Source organism: Strongylocentrotus purpuratus, unplaced genomic scaffold (genome assembly GCF_000002235.5).
Source record: "Strongylocentrotus purpuratus isolate Spur 01 unplaced genomic scaffold, Spur_5.0 spur5_contig_836, whole genome shotgun sequence".
NCBI classification, from domain to species: Eukaryota; Metazoa; Echinodermata; class Echinoidea; order Camarodonta; family Strongylocentrotidae; genus Strongylocentrotus; species Strongylocentrotus purpuratus.
Window position 1 is genome coordinate 697,115 of NW_022145542.1, and position 22,019 is coordinate 719,133.

Genomic DNA, 22,019 nt, shown 5'->3' on the forward strand with positions numbered 1-22,019 from the left:
TGTAAAATGGCTCAATGACTCTTCAAATCCTGAACAAAGTACTTTGAAGCGGGTGCATGTTTGGCTGCAAGAGAGTGCCAAACATATATTCTGCTCAAAATTTACATGCTCGGCAGGATTATTGCTACTGATTCAGTCTATCATTTTGTGATACATACAACTGGAGGTTATCTCAGAAGCACTTTGTTCACTCAATTTAATTTTGTTTGACTAAACATCATTAATCATAATATGTATGTTCAATAGAAAGATTAGGTTGATATCACATGAACTTTCCACTTGTGCATGAATATCTCCAGTAATAAAGATCACCATGCACTGTCAAATACCTCTCAAATTCCAGACTACCCATTTTCAACAACATGGACAAACTGTAGCTTTAAGATGAACATTGCTAGGTTTTCTGCATTTACAATCCTGTCCATAACACACATATGTCCAGGAAACCTTTAAAAAAATAGGTTCAAATGATCTGGATCATAACAAAGTTGGCATGCAATTCTGCAATAAAAAGATCCAAACTAGACAATGTGACTGAGCAAACTTCCTTCCCCTCACTGTGAATCCTCATTAATGTTTCCTTCTTTTCAGTTCAACCTTGTTCTTTTCTATTTTGCTGCTACACATGTGTATATACCTACTACATTTAGCTGCTAAAGTCATACCATATTTTTCACCGTCATGATTTTTGTTATTGAAATAACAGTACAGACAATAACATCATATCAATCAATGTGGTATCATTCATCAGTCTATTTATAATACTTTATCGTAATCCCTCAGGGCATAACGTTTTTACAATATACAGAAACAGAGGTGGTGGTGGTGGGGGGGGGGATGTTTGTCACACCAGCCTTGTATATATCATAAATATATTTTATCATACTCATATCTCTCTCTTAAAGCCTCTTTATATTTGCCAATGTAAATAATGAATTGCGATCTGCTGCATGAGAAAGAATGTGTTTGTGTGTTGCCAATAAATTTTCAAGTGGCATCCTTTATCTCTCCCTGAATGGCTTCAAGATAGCTGAAAGTGCACAATAAAAGTCCAAATGATGCAATGAAAATTGAGGCATCTGACATTGAAATGTTGATATACCAAATACAGGTGACCTTGGGATGTTCACCCAGACAGTCATTATACATGAACCCTGATCTATCATTACAATGATAGGTCTATACTGCATCCTCGTTTTTCGTTTTCCATCTGATTATCATTCCTGTGAATGGGTCATCAATAGATTATTTTCAAGTACTAGCCTGCATCATGGGTGGCAATATGCTTGAAACTCCTAAAATATGAGCTGATTCCTGCATATTTTACGTGGAAAGTTGCACTGCATGGGATGGTTTATAATATCAACAAATGATTTCAGGTCAAGATAAGTACATTCCATACCCATTTAGTGTGATCGAATACAAAAGCACTTTCAACTTTCTCACAAACTACAACTAAACTAAAAAGGTGTCTTGAATATGGATCGGGTTCGAGGTAAGAAATATTCTAGTGTCAGTTACATAATAGTAAATTCCCATCTAATGTAATTAAATTATCAGATCTAGGGTACAGTATACAATAAACCTACTTTAATACCAAGAAATTCTTGACAATTACTCATTTCATATAATAGGTATTGCTTGCATTAGCTGAATGTATAGGTGCAAAGAATGAAGCAGCATTTGTCCTCCGTTTTATCTTCTCATTGTCTCCCTAAAACTTCAAAAGCAGTCCTATCACAAAACGTGTTTACATGTCTCCTTCAATTATGTTATTATCTGTCATTATCTTTTGCCTTCACAGGTCTTTAGGTTCTCAGAAATTACGCAAAAGGGACTACCTGTCTGGAATATTTAACTCTCAATGGTTAAGGTACTAAATGAGTTGTTGAAGCAAGGATATACGATATTTCTCTTTGGTTGAAGGGATAATGTGTGACTTTGCAGGTACAGTTGTATGATGTACAAGAGAGAGAGAGAGAGCGAGAGAGAGAGAGAGAGAGAGAGAGAGAGAGGAGAGAAAGAGAAAGTCAGACAGAAAAGACAGAAAGAGAGATAAATAGAAAATAGAGATAGAGAGAGAGAGAGAGAGAGAGAGAGAGAGAGAGAGAGAGGTAAATGAGAGGAGGTAAAAAAAGATACAGACAGTATGTAAATGGGCCCATATACAGGGTGTTAAAAGACACACAAAAATGGATACAGAGCCAAGAGAGCGATGCTACATCATGAGCTGATAACATATAATAATTGTAGACACACTTGTATAAAGGGAAATCCAATATTGATAGCAAACAACTAAATAGGAAAGCAGAAAAATCAAAGAGGCAGACTGGCGATTTATTTAAAAGTTTCTCAATTCTGTTTTTCTTTTCCTTTATTCAAATGAATCTTGTGAAAAGAATAGGATTGGCCTTTAATTAGTTTATGTTGCATTAGACAGCTGTTCCCCCAAACAATATCTGCATGTATCTTTGGGGATGTCTTTCCCCTAAATAAAAATAAATGGTGCATGAAATAGGACACAAATCGTTGATAATCCCTTAGAGTTTCTTTCTCTTAGAAAAGCTTCTTAACACCTTTCTTTTAACTCCAATCCGCTTAAATTGAAAACAGACCTATTCCCAGGGCCTACTGCACCAAAATTTCCATTTTTTGTACATGAATGACAGGTCCTAATTGGCCGACAATAACCCGGGTGGTTTAACCCATCCAAATTGGGGTCAACGGGCCTATTGAAGGGGGACTTGGACCACTTAAAAGAGGGCCCCGTGGGAAAGGGTCCTACTTAGGTAAACAGAACCTTGCAGCGGCGTTCTAAGATGGTACTTGGTAACAGTAGTACATGTACTATGTTCTTGTAGACTTTATAGTACAAGAATATTGATTTAAAGTAAGAAGAAAAAAGACATACTGTGACAAAATTTCTGTAAAATGTAGACCTATGCAAGTATGAAATTTTTAAAAAAATATCAGTGTTGCTCAGATGCAGAACTTAAGTTTGGGGAATAAAGTTTATTCGTCCCCTATCTATCCACTTTCCCTGACTTTTGATGTTGTTTCAAAACCTGATGCATTCTGAGGTTTTGCCTCTATGTGTTACAGAGTGTTTATATCTACAACTGATATTAAAACAATTGAAATTTTATTTTTAAACCATGAGATAATGGTCTAAAAAAAAGAAGGTATGATCTTATCCTAGCTGGTTGCAGGACCTGTATTCCGTAGACAGCAATGGCTTTCAAGGGATTAGTATGGCTACGAAAGAACATCTGCTCAACAATTTGTGATTTTCTTTTGGGCATTTACAACTAAGAAATCATCTCTTTTTGTTACATGTAGGACCGACATGGAAATTGGCATCTTCAGTCTAACATAACTTATAGCCCATTGATGATATGCAAGTAGAAATTACTGGTGCTTTGCACACTTATCTACATCATTTTCATTTTTAAAATTTGCAGTAATTCATACAAAAATACACAAAGATATGTGGACCTATGAATTTTCATCTATAGGTTCATCTTTTCTCTTACTAGAAATCCTCAATTTAGAATTATATCAAGTTATCGACCCATATGACCTCCACATAGATGGTTATCATGCCTGCCCACACTGAACTTCACATTTAGATACAAGACAATGGCTGTTCATTTATGAAGGATATTTTGTCAACAAATTCTGACACTTTACAGATGGGTCTTTCTATGATATACAATAAGAGTATTTCATATGCTCAATTCTAATTGTATCGATGAAATGATTTTGAAAGAGATTTCTAAGCATGGGTCCCATTGAAGTATGGTAAAACCACAAACAACTCTATATTAAGCCTAGTATACTAGCTAGCTGATCAGTAACAAGAAATAGCTGACCTCATATTAAAAGTGGCTCCTGAAACTGGCTACACCACAAGAATGACATTTAAGTGGAACTCAAATATACCAAGTACTTACCAGCATAACTCCTTGAATATACTAAAGAAGTTAGTCAAGTTACCCATATTAACGCCACCGGTCCCTTTTAAGAAGCATTTTCAAGCTTCTAACTTTAGTAACGGTTCGGCTAAGTGAGCATTTAATTTCATTTCTCAAAATGTACATCTGTGGTACTTGTAGTTTGCAATTTGAGCTCAGACTCTGTTTACATTTTAGCCTAGAAAATGGCATGGCGGTAACTATAAATCATTGGCGATATGTACTTTATGGCATGTACTCACTGCACACACTTTTTTTGCTTGCAATTATACATACAGTAGGCCCCATATACATGTACTTAATGTAGTTCACATTTGCTTATGTTCCAGATGAGTAGGTACACCTGTACATATGTTTCATTGTGGGGATGTGAAAACACAATCATATACTACTCATTTATTGTAATTCCAACTGAATTGTAAGATTTCTTTGCTTGCAGTAAATCACAGAGAAAGACAGAGTGACGTATTATACTGCCAAAGGCTAAATAATGAACTGTCATGATTATATCTATTCAGTCCATCTTGTGAAACAAGTTCCTGAGTTCTTCTCAAAAACAGTTCTCGATGATGATCAACGATGTGATGAGATGGAAAATAACAACTTGCTTTCCATGCATAAAAAACATTATGATGACAGAAATCCAATGAAATGGATCATTAATTATAATCTGAGCCCATCTTCAATATCAACACAAAACATCATACCTTTTTTTAAATGGAAATGTTACTCTACCATAACTACACGCCCCATAATAGTACAATAGCTTGCAGAGTTCAATCAAAATACAAATTCCTATCACTGTCTATATCAACAGAAATTAATGATTGAAAATGGTAGGTGTAAATTCAAAAAGGAAGATTCATACATTTTGAACAAAAATCATTTCTGGAAAACTTTCAATTTTTTTTTAGGTCCTGAGTCTTAACACTGTCGTACAAAAATCCATATATTTGAGGATGCACAACTGAAATATTCTAGGTCAAGAGAAATTTCTGGTGCAGATCTCTGCACACTGGTACTGCGAACTGGCACACTGACAATTTTCCTCTTCTTAGATACTAATTTCTATTTTGGAGCAGTTGTTGTTCAATAAGATGATTATAAAAAAGATATACCAACCTGATTGCAATAAGCTGACTTTCATAAACTTCTTGATGAAGTTTGTGTACCCTGTTGAGAGCAGAACTCTTGGACATCCAGCTGTTGGTAGCTGCAGCATTGACCTCACACGACCTCTTAGGATCCACCTGAGACTGGTTACATATGATCTTCTCCAATCTTTCAAACACCTCTCTAGAGACGAGCCTCTTCCCCACGATCCTCCTATCTCCCCAGGTACCTCTGATCGTGTGAGGCTCACTCAGGTTCACGCTTCCAATGTGGAAGGAGATGTTCCCTGCGTAGATCTGGTCGCAATTTGTGGTCCCGTAGCACAACGGACACCGCTCCTCTTCCAGCAGCGATGGAAATAGATTCTCAAATTGGAGTCTTGTTGTCATGACAACTGTAACATTCTTCATCCCTTGCACTCCATCCTGAGTCAGGGCAGTCTCATCCCCTGCCTGTATCCTCGGATGTCCTTTGATTTCATCCGCTGTTCTTATATCTTGCAAGGTTCTTCGAGTGTCTTTGCTATCGAATCCAAGTTCTTCCTTCCCTTGTTTCCCTGCATGGAGCAAGTTTCTTTTACGGTCTCCCTTGCTGGGTACAAAAGTTCTGAACTTTCCGTTAGTACTGGGCAAGGCATTGTTGTCATCATCCCTCAGGCTGTTCAAACCTGTTAGCTGGACGGTGAATATAGTGAAGAGGATGGAGCTCCCCAGGATAAGTATCTTCTTGCGTATCCGTGGACCCATCTTGAACCTTGTGGTTTTTCCTCAAATCAAAGCCCTGTCATCACCGCTTCATCTCTGGGTTGAATATGTTGTCCATCCAGGATCTTGCTCAAATGTGATCTGGAGAAAATGAAATCATGGGAAAGAGGAAGTGGGTAAATACCATGTATTATTATCAATTAAACTTCAAGCATGACTGTAGCACATTTTGTTGACAACAGAAACAAAAAAGAAAATTTCTCAAGAACTTCATTTCTGATAGAAATAGAGAGCAAATAAGCCGCCCTGCAATATTCTATTCTTTCTTATTATCCCCTCTTGTTAATCAAATATTGATTTTACCTTGTCGAACACCAAATGATCAAAACATCTTTGTATGAACTTAATGCCGGAAGTATGTCATGTACACACAGCCTTTTCAGAATCAATTCACCCATGCGATGACTTTAACAATATGTTTCTTCAAAGAAAATTGTAATCAAAGTTCATTAAAATTCAAGGTGGAACCTCTTAACACTTGTAGGACCATTGTAGGAAGTTATTAGGATCATACAAGTTCAGGTGAATAGAATAGGCACATTATACACAGCATCTCCAAGAAAACTTTTTTTAAAGCCTGCAGTGTATATATTCAAGAAAAGAAAAAGCTGTATAATGTGTAGAGAAGATGTATATATTCTTTCCAAGCTCCAGATATTACTACCAGATCAATACTACTACAATTGTATACAAGTTTACAGTCTGTTCCTATACTGTGTACTTCCTGAGCCCAAGTCCAATGGCATTACCATTGCTAGTATGGTATGAGCGCATGGTTTAAGTTTCCCAGATATCCAGCCTGGCCATGCAACGATTCTGTCAACACCATACTGTAAGATCATCTGAAGAAATAAATAAGACATTTCAAACTTCCCAAACTCAGTGAGCTAGGAAGCTAGAAGATGCTCCGCCCTAGACAGAGATGAAGGGATTCAACGTGGACTTTCAATCAGCGGACATGATGTGCTCCACTTAAAATACCAGACGTAGCAGAGGGGTATTGGGTTGGAAGCAAGGGATGAAGGAAGCCTAAGATGATTTGATGAGAGATAACTAAGGAGTAACACGAGATGCAGAAAGAGATGTGGTTATTCCTCCATACACCTCTCTCTCTCTCTTTACTAGCCTTTAGGTTTTCATGGTATACGGTACATGTAAATTTCAAATATTGCATTTGGTCCTGAATGAAAATTGACCACAAGTTGATCAAATTTCAAAATGACAATTTCCCCCAAAACCTTGTTCACAGTTTCTTTGTCTTCCTTTATCTGAACAGAGAAGGCTGTATTTCTCTGTCTCACAGTATGTCTCCCAATATTTGTCACTATGATGTTACAGAAGCATACATGACTTAGGGAAACTTACAAATACACCATTGAATTAAACATGTAGGTCTTTCAAATGCATTCTACATTGTACCATCCAATTTGAATACCGGTAATGAGGCAATATTCAGCATAACAACATCGGTGGAGGAAGAAAGCAATAGGAGAAGCACTCCATGGTAGACATTTCGGAAGCGGAACACGTACATAAAGACTGGAAAATTAATGTCATGTTTCCTTTATGCCCTTTCTCCATGTCATATCGCGTTCTATTTCATAAAGCTGCAGTTACCGGTAAACCTCTTAAAGCAAGCCAGGTCCAGCGGTGACTCACTGTGGTGCTTTCAGGAGAGCTGAGCCAAGGGAGAGCATCACAAAGAACCATGTCTACAATAAAGAGACACTTGAGGATATCCCCAAGCTGATTATCTCACCTAAGTTTCATCCGCTCCTTTGAAGTTTGAGGAAGGGTTAAGTATGTGCCAAAGGGTTTACTCTCTCTCTCTATTCTTGCAAGGAGATACCAGCGATTCTTCAGACCTCAGTAAGAAGGCATACAGTGAACAGGTTTCTTTTGTCAATCCTTTTTTTCTTTCATTCTATTACTGACCCTCCCTTCCTCTAGGGCTCCTAACCTAACCACAAAGTACAAGTAACCTTCATGTTTAGCACTGTCTTATTAAAAAGAATCGAAACTTAAACAGTAGCCAAAGCTTGGAAGGGGTTGGCACAAGTAACAGGATTTCACGATTTGGGCAGTGCTGAATATATGCCAATTGTGTGTGTTTTTGCCCTACAATGCTTGAATAATCAAAACACAAATTTCAAAAGCATTGGTTTATCCAAGGAGGATATTACAAAGTATCTCTTTGGTTTATCAAATGGTGCCTTGGAAAATATGAGACATGTAATGACAATTAAAGATATTGGATAAATACATTGTCCTGTTGTTAAATCGCACCTCCTCAGACACAGGTAGCACCACAAAAATAGATTCATTTCCTTGCAGCTTGTCAATAATACTTTGATGATCTGTCAAGTTCCGTAAATAGGGTTACACCTAACAAGCCATAATCTAACCAAATGAAGGCCTACATCCAGTCAATGAATAGAGACAAACCAAAAACATGGACCAATTTGTGTATTACCACATCCTGTCAAATAAAACAGGCTGTCAATAAAGTTTGTCTGTTAGAAGGGAGAGGAACTCAACAAGACAATATCTAAACAAAGTTGACCAAAGCAAGCAGACAGACAGCAATCATCTACAAATTGTCATTAATTTTCCTAGAATTCAGTGAAATAATACATAATCAACATCCTTCTATATAGTATCTGAATTACCGGTAGGAGATATTTTCATGTTGAGACACTTTGATTTTAGTACCAACCCTGCCTTTTAAAAAGATTAGTCTTCCCACATTAATCACCATATCTGACTGATACACCTCTGGAATAATCAAGTGACACACACAATTAGTGAAACAAAATGGAAAGAACTTGACATGAACTTGACTTCATGTACCATAGACAGAGCACAACAGACTAATTTAGCACTAGCATGTCCAATTTCACTAGGCAAATATCATTAATCAAAAGTCCAACAAGCACAGAGGGGAAATTCAATCCCCTGTGTGCTTTTGTTGTAAAAAGCCATCATAAAACACTTCAAAGGAGTTTGCGAAAAGCCGTTCATTTATACATAGATTTAGAGCTTAGCGAACTGAGATAAACAGCATTATCTTTATACTTACTTAAAGTCATAAGGGAGAAAGATCCTAAGTTGGATTATCCCTTCTTTTTAAAGGCTCTGTTTGATGGAAATTGATCCTAAGCCCCCCTCACTCCACTCCTTATAATTGACTCTTGTTTGACTAAACTTTCTAAGATAAAAAAGATAACGGATTACCCCTGGAAATTCATATTAGGTACAGACTAGATCAAATCTCTTTAAATAATTTTCCATGAACAAAGTGTTATACTTGATTTTCATATAATTTGGAATGTTACCAGGTCTATTATAAATCTATAGACTGATAAGACATGATCAATCCATACTATCTTCTTTCCATCCATGCACTTGTTATTCTGGGAGTAACTCAGTCATGACAGAGTACACACAAACAAGCAAGTGAACAAACAAAGTTGATGACTGCCTTCAGGTGTAATGATCCAACTCATGTTGTGAAATATCTTCTTTTATCCATATTTATTCCATTCAATATAGTAGACAAATAAATGCATGATTAGTCAAGAAGTTCAACCTACTAGACCTACTCATAAACAAATATTATGCTCTGATTTTTGTAAAGAAAACCAAAAAAGAAGAACATATTTGTGCAGTATAGATGAAATTGGGAGGCCTTGTGCGCAAAAACATGAAGTTCGTGCACATTAGGCCCGTCTTCACTAGCTCGAGATTGCCAAATATCCCGCTATTTGAACTATCCCGATCGCAAACTATCCAACTAATTTGCGTCTTCATCAGCCCGAAGTTGCAATTAGCGGGATATTTGGTCGGGATTGTCATCCCAAGATATCTTGGGAAAGTTTGCAAAATATCCCACTATTTGGCAAAATATCCAGCCATTTGTCCGGTGCGTCTTCACCAGACCGAAGACTCGCACTATGCGCGAACACTGAGCAAAATATCGCGAGCTAATTTCTCAAGGTCGAATCTCGAGCTGATGAAGACGCGATTTGTAACTTCGGGATTATTTCCAAATCAGAAATATCAGGCTATTTGGCAATCTCGAGATGTTGAGGACGCACCTATTGATGGTAAACCCTGCATTCGGCGGGCATAGAATTTCAGGGATCTCGCAAAATCTTGGGCTTGCAGCAAGTAGGGAAGATCGGATTACAATGGTGGAAATTGTTTTTTTTTCAAAGAAATCTGGTAAATTCGGGACCAGGATTTGATATGTACATGTAACACCGTAGCCTGGACAAATTTAATACATCTGAACAAGACCCATTTTAATTTTCTTAATCTGTCCGTCTGATTTTAATAGCTTCATCTATTCATGTGTGAGTCTCTCTCTCTCTCTCTCTCTCTCTCTCTCTCTGTCTCTCTCTCTCATTTCCCTACTAATTCTCATGCTTTAATATAATCCCTTCTTCCAGCCTCACTGGATTCTTTGCTTACCTGTCTTTTCGTTTCCAGAGCAATACAGTGATGTCTGAGCATTTGAATGAGCAAATAAAGCTGACTTTCCAAATGATTCCTCACTGCTGCACAGACTTCCTGAAAGTATTATCTTTCACAAAAGAACCCAATCCTCTAATATAATGCCCATTACAAAAGCTGTATTTGATCAAACTGGCCGACACAAAAACTACTGGTAGCTAACTAATGATACAGAATTAATCCTTTCATTGAACTGGTAAATCAACTGGAAGACTAGTAGAGACTGAAAAACATGGATTATAGGGATATCTTCTTCAAAAACAAGCCAGACATCCGTTCCGTTTCTTTGTTGTTTGCTCTCTACCTGGAAACTAAGGTATGTCACAGTTCAGCTGTGACAGAGATTGTATTTTATGGATGACGAGGTAAATTATGGATCATTATCTAATATTGTGGATCACAATGTCTTATCAAAATTGCAATCATATAAACATGACAACTAATGTAATTTTTTTATCAACTTATTAAATATGTGTAAGCTGTTCATCTAATGGATTCTCAAGGCACCCAACAAAACCAGCTTAGAGTAATTGGCAGTGTATAGTTTTAGCCAAGCACAATATAGTTTTCTGGTATATTTCTACAATCTTTCCAAGTACCATATATATATAATAATTGTGAATCTGTTAAAAAAAAATAGTTTTTTTGATCTTTCTATGACCCTTCCTGAACACTGCTACCTCTCTATTATGTGCATTAATTGGTGACATTTTAACTATCAGTAGTTCAATGGTCATGATGGTAAATCATGTAATTTGATATAAAATAATAATTATGATTTTCATTTATAGAATTAGGTTCAATAATTAATTAGAATAACAGTCAAAATAGGCCTACTTTTTCTGGTTCAAATTCTGTTTGTGTTGATATGATCATTTTTCAGATTACAAATTAAAGACAAACTTGAAAATTAATACAAATTGTATAAATAATAATAATAATAATGATAGTTCAGTTCTTGTATAGCGCATAATACGTTATGAAATAACATCTCTATGCGCTTCCAAAGAGGTTTGGACTTTATTATCCCAGCTTTAGCTCCAGCAGCCTTATCAGCGCACAGTGCATTTCAAATTCAAGGAATATCCTACCAGGTACCCATTTACCTCACCTGGGTTGAGTGTGGCAAATGTAGATCAATGTCTTGCCGAAGGACATTAGTGCCGCAGCGAGACTAGAACCGCAGACCTTGTGATCGACAGTCCGGTGACGTATCCACTCGACCACAACACCTCTAAATAAAACTTAATAATACAAAAATTACACTATTACTTTCTCCAAGAAATGCTTGAAGTTAAGAAATACCTGGTGATTCAGCACTCTTCCTTTGAAGAAAAAAGTATCAAAAGTTGGTAAAACTGAAGGAGAAAAAAGACAGGTAGAATCCCAAGATTATTTCCACAAAGTCCAGTGTGATTATTTATCCTGGCTCAAACTGTCTGTAACAGACCACACCAACCGAGTGCCAAGTGACAGACATCTACACAAATAGATGGCTTCCAAGCATCAAGCCCTCCACTGCACACACTCATACAGCACCATACTACACAGGCGGCAGGTGCATGCAGTGCACACTTACATGCACACTGAATGCAGCTTTCCTATTGGTTGCAGGTCACATACTCCATGAGTATATTGGACCAATCAGAGTTAGCTGTGAGTATTGTGGGTTTTTCTGTAGAGTGGGGAGGTGTGTATCTTTACCCAATGAATTAGCTGGACTGGGAAATTGACAAAGCTTCCTTGGACATGGTTTCTGGCTGGGCTCATGTTCAGTTCTAAACAATTTCCTACTTATTTCAGATAACATTCAAATTAACATACCCTTTTTTAATACATATGAAGAGTATGATATGTGATAATGCATGGAAATATCTTGGTATCCTCACATACCATGAAATGTAACTAAAATAAGTATATTTTGTTTTCGTTGCAACTATCTTTATTCTGAGAAAAATCATTCAATCTTGTCTTTCCTGGGCTGGTAGTAAGTAGTGGAGTGTACCGGTATGTAAGCAATAAGGTCCTTGACTTGAGCTAAAAGGTGACTTACAATCAACAAATAAAAGGTGTAAACTAATCCATCTCTACCTGTAAATCATCTTTTGTCTGACCTCTAGTCAGGGTCAGCTGTAATGAAGCTTTATGAGCAAATTGGACTAGATTTTTTTTTTGTCATTGAAGGTATAGTTTAACATTCTGTATTTTTTAAGCAATAAGTGTTGGGCTTTTTTCTGTGCACTTTACGAATGACCACTGCACAATTCACCTAAATCAAATTCTAATCAAAATAGCAAATTACATAATTATACAAATGGAAAACAGGAGGGATTGAGAAGATGGAATAGGAAATTAATCAATTAACTTTATTACCACACAAATAATCACACAATTGTACAAATTTTGAACATGGGACAAATATACCAAACTCTTTAAGATGATTGTTTCTAGTGCAAGAACAATCTACTGGTGTAAGAGGGTTGTCATGGAGCAAATCTTTATCATAAATGGGTAATTTTGCAAAAGCATTGTGTTGAACGAAGTAATTCTTCTGTCAATAGGTTGCTATTGTTTTATGCACATTTGCACGTTCGGCAAACGAACAACCATCAAGAGATGTATCTATTCCCTATTCCTTATTACATAAGTCATATCATTTACCTGTTTTATTGTGAACTTCCTTTTCACCATATTTTGTGAGCTTACTGCAAAAAGATCTTATGCCTGCTAACTCTAGCAATGACATTTGGAGCTGCTTGACCTGCACCAATATGAAGAATCTACATATAAGGAGTATCATAAACATTAAATGCAGGTAACTGGAACAGAATATTGAATGCTTGCTATTGATGGGGAGTATCATTAGATATTTATTGACATAAATCATCATTTCTACTCAGATAATGAAACAGAATTGAATGACCCTGCTATGTCAAAAAGCAATAGTAAAGCCGTTGACTCGGTTCATAAAACATCACAGCTAATTCATCTGCATGCAATAAAAAGGTCCTACTTCTGTCAGAAAATAAGCTTAGACAAATTCCTTAGGATTATTCGATTAGATATGATGAATAATGGCTGAAGGCATTCAAATGTTCACAAAGGAATATATTCACAAAAGCACAATGATATCTGAAAAATCATTTTCTTTGCCTTCAAAACATGTTATTTCACAGACTTCTTCATAACAAATGATGACAAATACTAACAAAACAATCAAGATTTACTGCCTGAAGTCGGCCTTTGTAAGGGGCTGGTTCATGGTCATAAATTTCAGAGTTCTGGTGTCAGATTGTCGCACAGATTAGAGAGGATGATCTAGGAATGAAATCTGTGAATTGATTTTATATCCTCTCCTTGACTTTAATATCTGGTGATAATATTATTGCTATCTGAATGTTAGTAGCCATTAATTTAGTTCAGTTTGTTACTATATGGTTCTAATAAGGTTTGTAGTAGTGTGAGGACTATGCTGTAACAGGTGACTACCGGTATAGCTGCGTTTACACTGCAAGCGAAAGCTGTTGGTTTTTTCACATTTCTGAGTTTTGTTTAAAGTTGCTAGGCACTTACCCATAAACACAACGAAAAACCCAAATAAAAAACACACCTCTAGAGTGTTTTTTTAAAACACAGGCCCAAACTTCACCATATTGGGGTGTGTAAATGCTCAGGCTTAAAGGTAAAGACCAGTATTGGAAATGCCCCAATTTCAAAAAATGAAATGCAAGCTCTTATTACCAATCATGTGAAAGAATATGTTTTGAATAATACATGATGATAAAAATGTTGACGGGAAACCGCCTACTAATTGATATATTTGGTAAATTAGTGTATCTCTCGCCTGCTGAGAGATACAAATGCACGTGTCGCGCACGTGTGTGTAGTCCCATATACATCTTTCTGTGTACAGTGATTCTAACTTTATGAAGACTTGGCCAAATTTCTTATCATTTTGATGATTCCAGAACCTTGCAGTACATCTATGCTAGATGATCAACCTTTTCTGATCGATTTCACAATGTTTCTTTCACAATGCAATCGCATGACCATAACTGGTCTTTAGCTTTAAAACACCAGTGATCTTTTCCAGTTTTTGTTCTTGTGACCCTCCTCACTTTCCTATTAACACACGCAGAGCACCAACAAGTGGGGCATATGCAAAACTTGTCCCTGTTGTATCCAAAGTAAGCTACAATATTTACAAGAATAAAGGTTACAAGGGAACTAGTAAATGATATACATGTTCATCTTCATGTGTTTGAGAAAGAGAGTAGACACGTAGAGAGTGACAGCTCATAAACTCCTGATGGATGACTCTATCCACCTAATACATCCTCTTTCTCTGAACTCCAGTGAACTGTTTGAGAGGAGTCCTGGAGCAATACACATCATTCCTTCCTAGACCTCAGCATCACGCACGAAACCATCTCGGCTGGATGGATGCATGGACAGACTTGTGAGAATAGTCACGTCATGGGTCTATGGTTACATGGTTTGCAAGTATCCAGGGGAAAATCATCAAAACTTGAACTTTTCGTGGGTGGTCTCAGAAAAATGAGAATGGTTTTGAGATGGTTTTAAGAAAACATCTCTGGCTGTCATGTACCTGTAAATACCCCCCCCCCCCCCTTTCCTTGCATGCATGGCACATATCGTCCCTATTTTCATGAAGTGACGGTAGTGAAGAAAATCGTAACGCAAAGTGAATGCAATTTTTTTTCACTACCGTCACCTCGTGAAAACAGCGACGATATGTACAAGCTATAGATGTCTCGGCTGGATATCCATTAGTATAGAATAGAGGCACATGAAGCCATGAACAAATGAATGACTAAAATTTGAACCCTTATTGAACTTAATTTCACACCTATTTATTCATTCTAATAAATGCTTTCATGAAACAACAAATGAAACATCGAGCAGGGGGAAAAGCACCGTCAGACCATGCATGGAGCTTCTAAAACACAGTTTGTGAAAAACTCTTCACCCAAAAAGCAGAAAGACATAATAAGTAAATCAGCAGGACAAAGTAGAATGATGAAAAAAGAGGGGGAGAGAGAGGGGGAGAGAGAGGGGGAGAGAGGGGGAGAGAGAGGGGGAGAGAGAGGGGGAGAGAGAGGGGGAGAGAGAGGGGGAGAGAGGGGGAGAGGGGGGAGAAAGGGGAGACAGACAGTTTGGAAGGTTTATTTCAGGGCATTTATTTTGTTCCTGTTGTAAATATTGGTCAAAGAGCATCAAATGTTGTTATTTCTGCACAATGTGTTGTTATCTGGTACCAATATATCATATGAATAATAGAAGAATGTTCAAATCAATTCATTTAGGAGGGGAAAAACTACTGCAAATGCAAGATGGAATAAAGAAAATTGATAGTAAGTACTTAAATAATAGCAGTCAATTGCTATAGGAACCAAGGAAAGGACACATTAAACAGTTCAAATTTTATATCTTAGTGTGTGGGCCTGAAGGTTCAAGTTTTGTTGTGTTTTTTCGGAAGGGAGGGGGGGGCATTGGCTTTTGAATAATAGCATTCAAACTATTTAAACAGTTAAGTTCGGAAGATCCAGTTAATCCCTAGTAAAATCCTGGAATAAACCTCAGCTTTTGTATAACAAATAGTGAATAGAATCAGGCAGGACTAAGGGACTTGGTGCTAATTGCAGTACTTCATCAGTCAGCTCAGGATAGTTAACTCTTATTCATCTCTCACCTCATCTTCTCCCAACCTAATTGATGCTATTCATCGATGAGAAAAATAAACACCTTTAGTCCTTTAACCATGCATCTCCATGAAATATAGCTCCAACTTATAAATCTCCAGTTAGTCTATCTAAAGACCAAAAATGCAATACTAATTATGGTCTTACTTTTGAGCAGTCGTTTTCTATTCTGTTTTAAAAATCATTCTTTTTCATGCGGTATATCTAGCTTGCCACTTGACCGAGATATTGGGAATGGCTTAAAGTCAGAAGGCTGATGACTTATCCTCTCCTATCAGTTCATTTACTTCTTTGTTAGATTTACCTTACAATTCTGTTTCTTTGCTCTAAGATGTATGTAAGTGTAAGTATAACTTAATTATATTCAAAGTATATTGGTATTTGGCTCAAACTCTTTATCATGCATATAAGCCTTGTATAAGTGTAAAGTGTTGTATGTGCATGAAAATCATTTAAAACTCAAAAATGGAAGTTTTACCACATAGCCTAAATACATGTACGCCTCCTCCTCATCCATACACAAGGAAAAGTTCAACCAGAAGCCATCATGGCTGGCTACCAGGCTTGGTAAGACAGACCACAAGAAAGGACTGCTAGAAAGAGAATGACAAAAGATGTAATTCACAGTGGCATTTTGATCAATGAGGCTGAAAAGGGGCTTAAATGTTCTAATCCGTGGAGACAGTCCAATTTACTCCAACTTGATCTGTTACCCTGGCCAGCAGAATAGCCCTGTCTTAATCCCTGAACACAACCCCTTTAATCCATTCTCACATCCCTTTCCTATAATCCCCTCCCCTCTGCAAATCTTCTTTAATGATCCAATGGGGGACAGCAGGCCCTCCTTTCAAATCCATTGCCAAGACCAGTTTCAAAACCCAATTCCTGGGAGCCAAATAAAACAGCTTATATTCCTTAAATTGCGGGCGAAGACCAACTTGTAATGGAGAGAGGACAATACAGTAGCAGGGCACTTCAAAGAAGCCCCTGCTATTGTGGCAATCCCCTTTTTGCTGAAATAGCTGAGAGCCATTAATTTTGAAAAGGCCTAGCTAAATCAAGAGCACTTGTAAACAGTTAATACAGATTAAAACAGAAGTTCACTAATAAATCATGAATAGAGTGAAGAATGTTATACATGGACATATAAACCACAACATTTGTTCAACAAAGACCATTTTTAGATTACATAATATCATTAAATAAAATGAAGCTAGTTCCTAGGCTAAATGACCAACTAAACTGCAATGAAAGCAGAAACACACCACCATTCATATGAATGTCTTATTCCTACATGCAGAGCTGCCAACCTTTGGAAGTACAAATTAGTACTCAGCACCTGCAAAATTAGTATTTTACCATCAAAATTAGTATTTTTGAACCGGCCTTCCTTTCACCTATTAAAAACCTATTGATGTTGTAACGCAGCGCAAATGCATACCGTAAAGACCATATTTTTGCTGTAATTAGTTTTTTTTTAAACATATTCAGTTGTATATGTTCATCTATATACCTTGATTTAACTGCAAACTCAGTTCTTTTTAGTTCCAAGCTCTTGCTTCAGCCACAAAATCACCTTGAAGATTCACACACAAGTGACTATAAGCCACTCCATATAAAATGATGCACTGAATTCACAATATGGCTCTTGTAAAAATCTGCAATAATGTATCTTTGCTGACTACAATACTTTCTTTGCTGTATCTGTTTCAATCAAATTACTACCAAAATTAAAATATTCATTTTCAGTAGTATTCAATGAATGCATTAAAACTTCTTTAACTGATGGAAAGAATAAGTGGCACATCATAACAGACAACTTATCAAAGGCTGAGTGAATGATGTTGCAAGGATGAGGGTCAATTTCATAACTTTGAATACCAGGTAACCATAATTATTTCAATGGACTGTATAACCATGGACCTACTTCTGTCCAATCGAATTGCATTCCCAGGTGCGTTGGTCCACAGCAGTTCAAATAGAGTGTATTCTGGAGCTTAAAACTGACTGTTTGCTTCGAACAAAATGAATTTTCCACTTGGTTTCCTAACTATAAATCTAGGGCATGGTTGATGGTCCACAAATCCCGGTTATTTCATGGGTTTGACAACGAACAAAAGATTGTACATCTACCGACATGTCAGATTTAATGTCATCTTTGCAAATACTAGAAACCACAAATTATGCACGGACGACTGTGGCTTGGGAATTATCAGACTACACAGAAGTTGGTGATTTCCAATCATAGGACCTATACTGCCCTGTGATTATGATGAATGACATTTCTTAGTGTGCATTTATCAACTGTTTTCTAGCCTACAATCAGCACTTTCAAACGTGATTCAGGCAAATTTGCAAGTTGATAAACGCAAGCACGTTTTCATACGTCGCACTAGATAGCTAGCTACACTGTACATGTATAGAAACGCTGTTTCTGAGTATAGCAAAAGTCGATAAGCGCCATTAGCAGGTCCATGCTTCTAGATAATCGACTCATTCACTGAATGCTAGACCCCTTTACTCCCACTCTTTTGCTTTTTCTCTTTTTCTGTTAGATACAATGTGCTTTACAATTCAGCAAGTGTGGTATCACACACATCACCCCCTTCCCCGTATCTTTTATACATGACCCAATTTCACTGAATGTTCTTAAATAAATGTTGAGCTAGTAAATTGTGCATGACCTGAATCTGTCAAACCAATTGTTAATGCCGTAGAGAATTAAATGCACAATGTTAAAATCTATAGAATATCATTATTCCTTCTGCTGAGAACAAGAAGGGCATTTTAAACTCCCTCTTCATTATTGATAAATAGTAATCATCCTATTGAATATATGTGAAATCAAATTTCATGTTTGTTCAGCATTATTTTCTTTTTCAAAACAGTCGAGATGAAATTCACTACCCTTTTTTACACATTATCAAAGCTCACCTTTACATTATTTCAGCTAAATATTAGTTGAAAAAACCTCTCACTTGGACACATACCAAATAATGAACAAAGATTTGTTCATTTTGAAAAGATATAATGGTGGGTTTCTAGTTTTTCCTTTAATCATAGAGTAATATGATAGCACCTACATAGCACCTACATTACAAACATGTCATCTCATTTACAGTTGTCTCTCTTAGGGCGTGTTTATGCTTAACTTTTTCTGGCCAGAATCAGGCATCTGTTACGCGTGTAGTTTAAAACACGGTTGCGTCCATGCTCACTTTTGTAGAATCACCGAAAAACGGCGATCACGATCGCCGATTGTAAACTCACAAACAGATGCGTTTACAATTTGTAAACGCGTTTCAATGGGGTCAACGCACTGACCTCTAGTGTGTCTACGTAGCATGCACAGTGCAGGTTGCGAATCCAGCTGCAAGGCCAATTAAGGCCACACAGGGAGAATTGCCTGGAGGAGCCAGAGAAGTGAGCATAAACAGTACACCGTGGAACTGCGATTATGATGAGCGTTTACGATGTGCGTTTCAGATCGTTCATTCTACCTTCAAAATCAAGCATAAACGCAGCCTAATTCATCCAGGATTTGAACACCAGTCCCTCGGATTAAATTGAATGTTTTCAGAATAAGCAGCTCAGTCAACCAAAAGGGTTTAAGTATGAAGCTCGATCCTCTCAATAAAACTTTCTATACTGTCGGTCCAATACAAATCCTATTATTTAGGCTGGGAGATAGAAAATTGCCCTTTCATGCCTACCGTAGTTTTATCATCGGATAAGAAAAGGATTTGCTTTTTTCTTTCGGAGGCCAAATCTGACTTATCTTTATGACCACTACCGGTATTTATAGGTTTGGTTCTGAACTGAAACTAATCTGTAGGGATGTTAAGCATCATTTTATATTCCTTAGTGTCAGCAACAAAAGTTTAGCACACAAAAAGTTTGGATCAACTGTCAACACGATCAAGTATGGAAAGGCATCAAAAACAGACCTTAAAGCACTGGAGCGTCTTCAATACAAAAAAGTGATTTACATGCAATGTAAATGATGTCTCCATCTTGACAGGCTCTGATAAAAGCTGATGTCCAGCAACAAGAAACCGAGACTAATCAGGGTGACTGGTTTGTCCAGGCTAGTTATGGGCCAATGTTATGTCCTGTCGTTTTGATCTGACAAAATTATGACCGATAAGAGATAGTGAACAGATTGTTTCTTCTATATTTATCCATAGTTAGAGCATGGACCTACTATAGCATGTCCCTAGTTAGAGGTAAGAATATGCATCACTCAGAGAAAAGAGTTTTCTTCTTGTAAATCTTGAGTTGTTTCGCACTGTATGAGATCACAATCAGAAGTGGGAATAACAATTCACAAAGGACATGAAGCTCCTTGAATATGATATTCTAAAAATTAAATCAAAGCCCCCATTTGCATGAAAACCACTGCAATGTTGTTCATGAGAGACCTCAAAATGTCCCCCCCCCCCCCTCCCAACTGATTTTAAATGGAGTGATGATCACAATTTGAGCTAGTGTTACGAAGCCGTCACAACTGTTACCACACATGTACCTGAACACATGACTGCTTATCCGTTTAACAGGATATACGGTTACTTGGTGCTTTACAAACTACATGTAGTAACCTTGCAAGCGAATTATCTCTTCTTCAATTATACATGTAACAATTAAACATGGAGCTCTAAGGAAACTTTCTACTCCAATGGATTTAACATAATACTAAATCCATGTATCTCTTAGGTAATACCTTTTCAGTCTGATTTTGTCATGTAAACCTTCAAAAATTGTTAAAAAGAGCATCAAGTAGTGTGACACATTTCACAGTTAGACCAATGCTACTTTTGTAAGTTTTATAAACCCTTTGTACATCTGAATGTCAAATGATAGCATTTTGTTATTATTAAATATAAAAACAATTGGATTTTTCTGTCATTTAATTAGGATATCTCCCAAGATGATACCTGCAAAAAAAGATAAATATATTCTTCCTCTTCCATTTGAGTACATCCCTCTTACAGAGTATTGTCATACTATACCAGGGTGTGCAGGTGGACCACTACACCGGGGCTTCCCCCTTCTCTTATACAAATAGTGCAGCTGGTTCTTCATGTGCAAAGGTAGTGACTCTTCTCTACACGGAGCCTCCATTCAACGTCCTATCCGAGGAGCGGAGTGTTTTCCACTTAACATGCGTCTATGAAACAAGGGGAGGGGCACGTTAACACACAACAAAGGCTTCAGTCATCCGCCTGGGTGGGATAACCAAACAACCAAACTATCTTTAAAGAAATTTGATGTTGTTACTAATACTGCTCCAATTCATTCATTTTGGCACTTGGCAGAGTTCTCTTTTCACAAGATACCAGAGCAAGATAGAAACATGTTAAAGGTTTTAATAGAATGGGCTAGAGGCGACACACATCTCAATCTTTGAAAACCAGCTATAGACAGCCCCAATAGATGTATTCTCTTGAGTATAATAATTAGGAGGATCTAATTTCCTCTTCAAAGAAAACACAACTCGTTGTTTGTAAGGAGTTTGTAACTTTGTAATAGAAAGGAAACACATCGATAGCTTGATCAACATTGCATACCAACTAAACATCACAAGCAATAAGCTAGGCTGGTTGTATACAATAAAAGGTTGGTTTTGTAGTAATGGAAGTTTGTTTAAATTAGTTTGTAAGAAAGAGAGTTAAGTAGGAGAAACATACAACTTGTAAGTATTCTGTGCCAAAGATAAACGGATGCAGTTGTGTATAGATGTCATGCTGAAATTTACAGAATTGCTACAATAATTATTCCCACAAAATTATATTTCATCTTGTGGTGCATAGTTACATGTCCAGTTTAGCTGGTTTCGAAACTGCTATTATGCAATGCATCACATACGCCGAACATTTGAACAAATTTTCATCAAAATTTATATTTGATTTCAAAGGGAGAAACAAGGTTTG

The 22,019-nt window shown here is 37.0% G+C and overlaps 1 protein-coding gene across 3 annotated transcripts in view; it reads right to left on the reverse strand.

Moving 5' to 3' along the window:
* Positions 1–22,019, reverse strand: part of LOC115924023 (divergent protein kinase domain 2A-like) — a 71,840-nt gene that overhangs the window by 36,111 nt on the left and 13,710 nt on the right. The window contains exons 1-2 of one of the 3 annotated variants that reach the window (XM_030985578.1): positions 11,672–11,876; positions 5,097–5,932 (exon numbers count right to left, since the gene is read on the reverse strand). In XM_030985578.1, the coding sequence (XP_030841438.1) occupies positions 5,097–5,833 (737 nt within the window). In that variant the 5' untranslated portion in view covers positions 5,834–5,932; positions 11,672–11,876. Of the gene's footprint in view, positions 1–5,096; positions 5,933–10,324; positions 10,437–11,671; positions 11,877–22,019 lie in introns of those variants that run through there. The other 2 variants (XM_030985589.1, XM_030985584.1) reach the window with 2 other exon arrangements.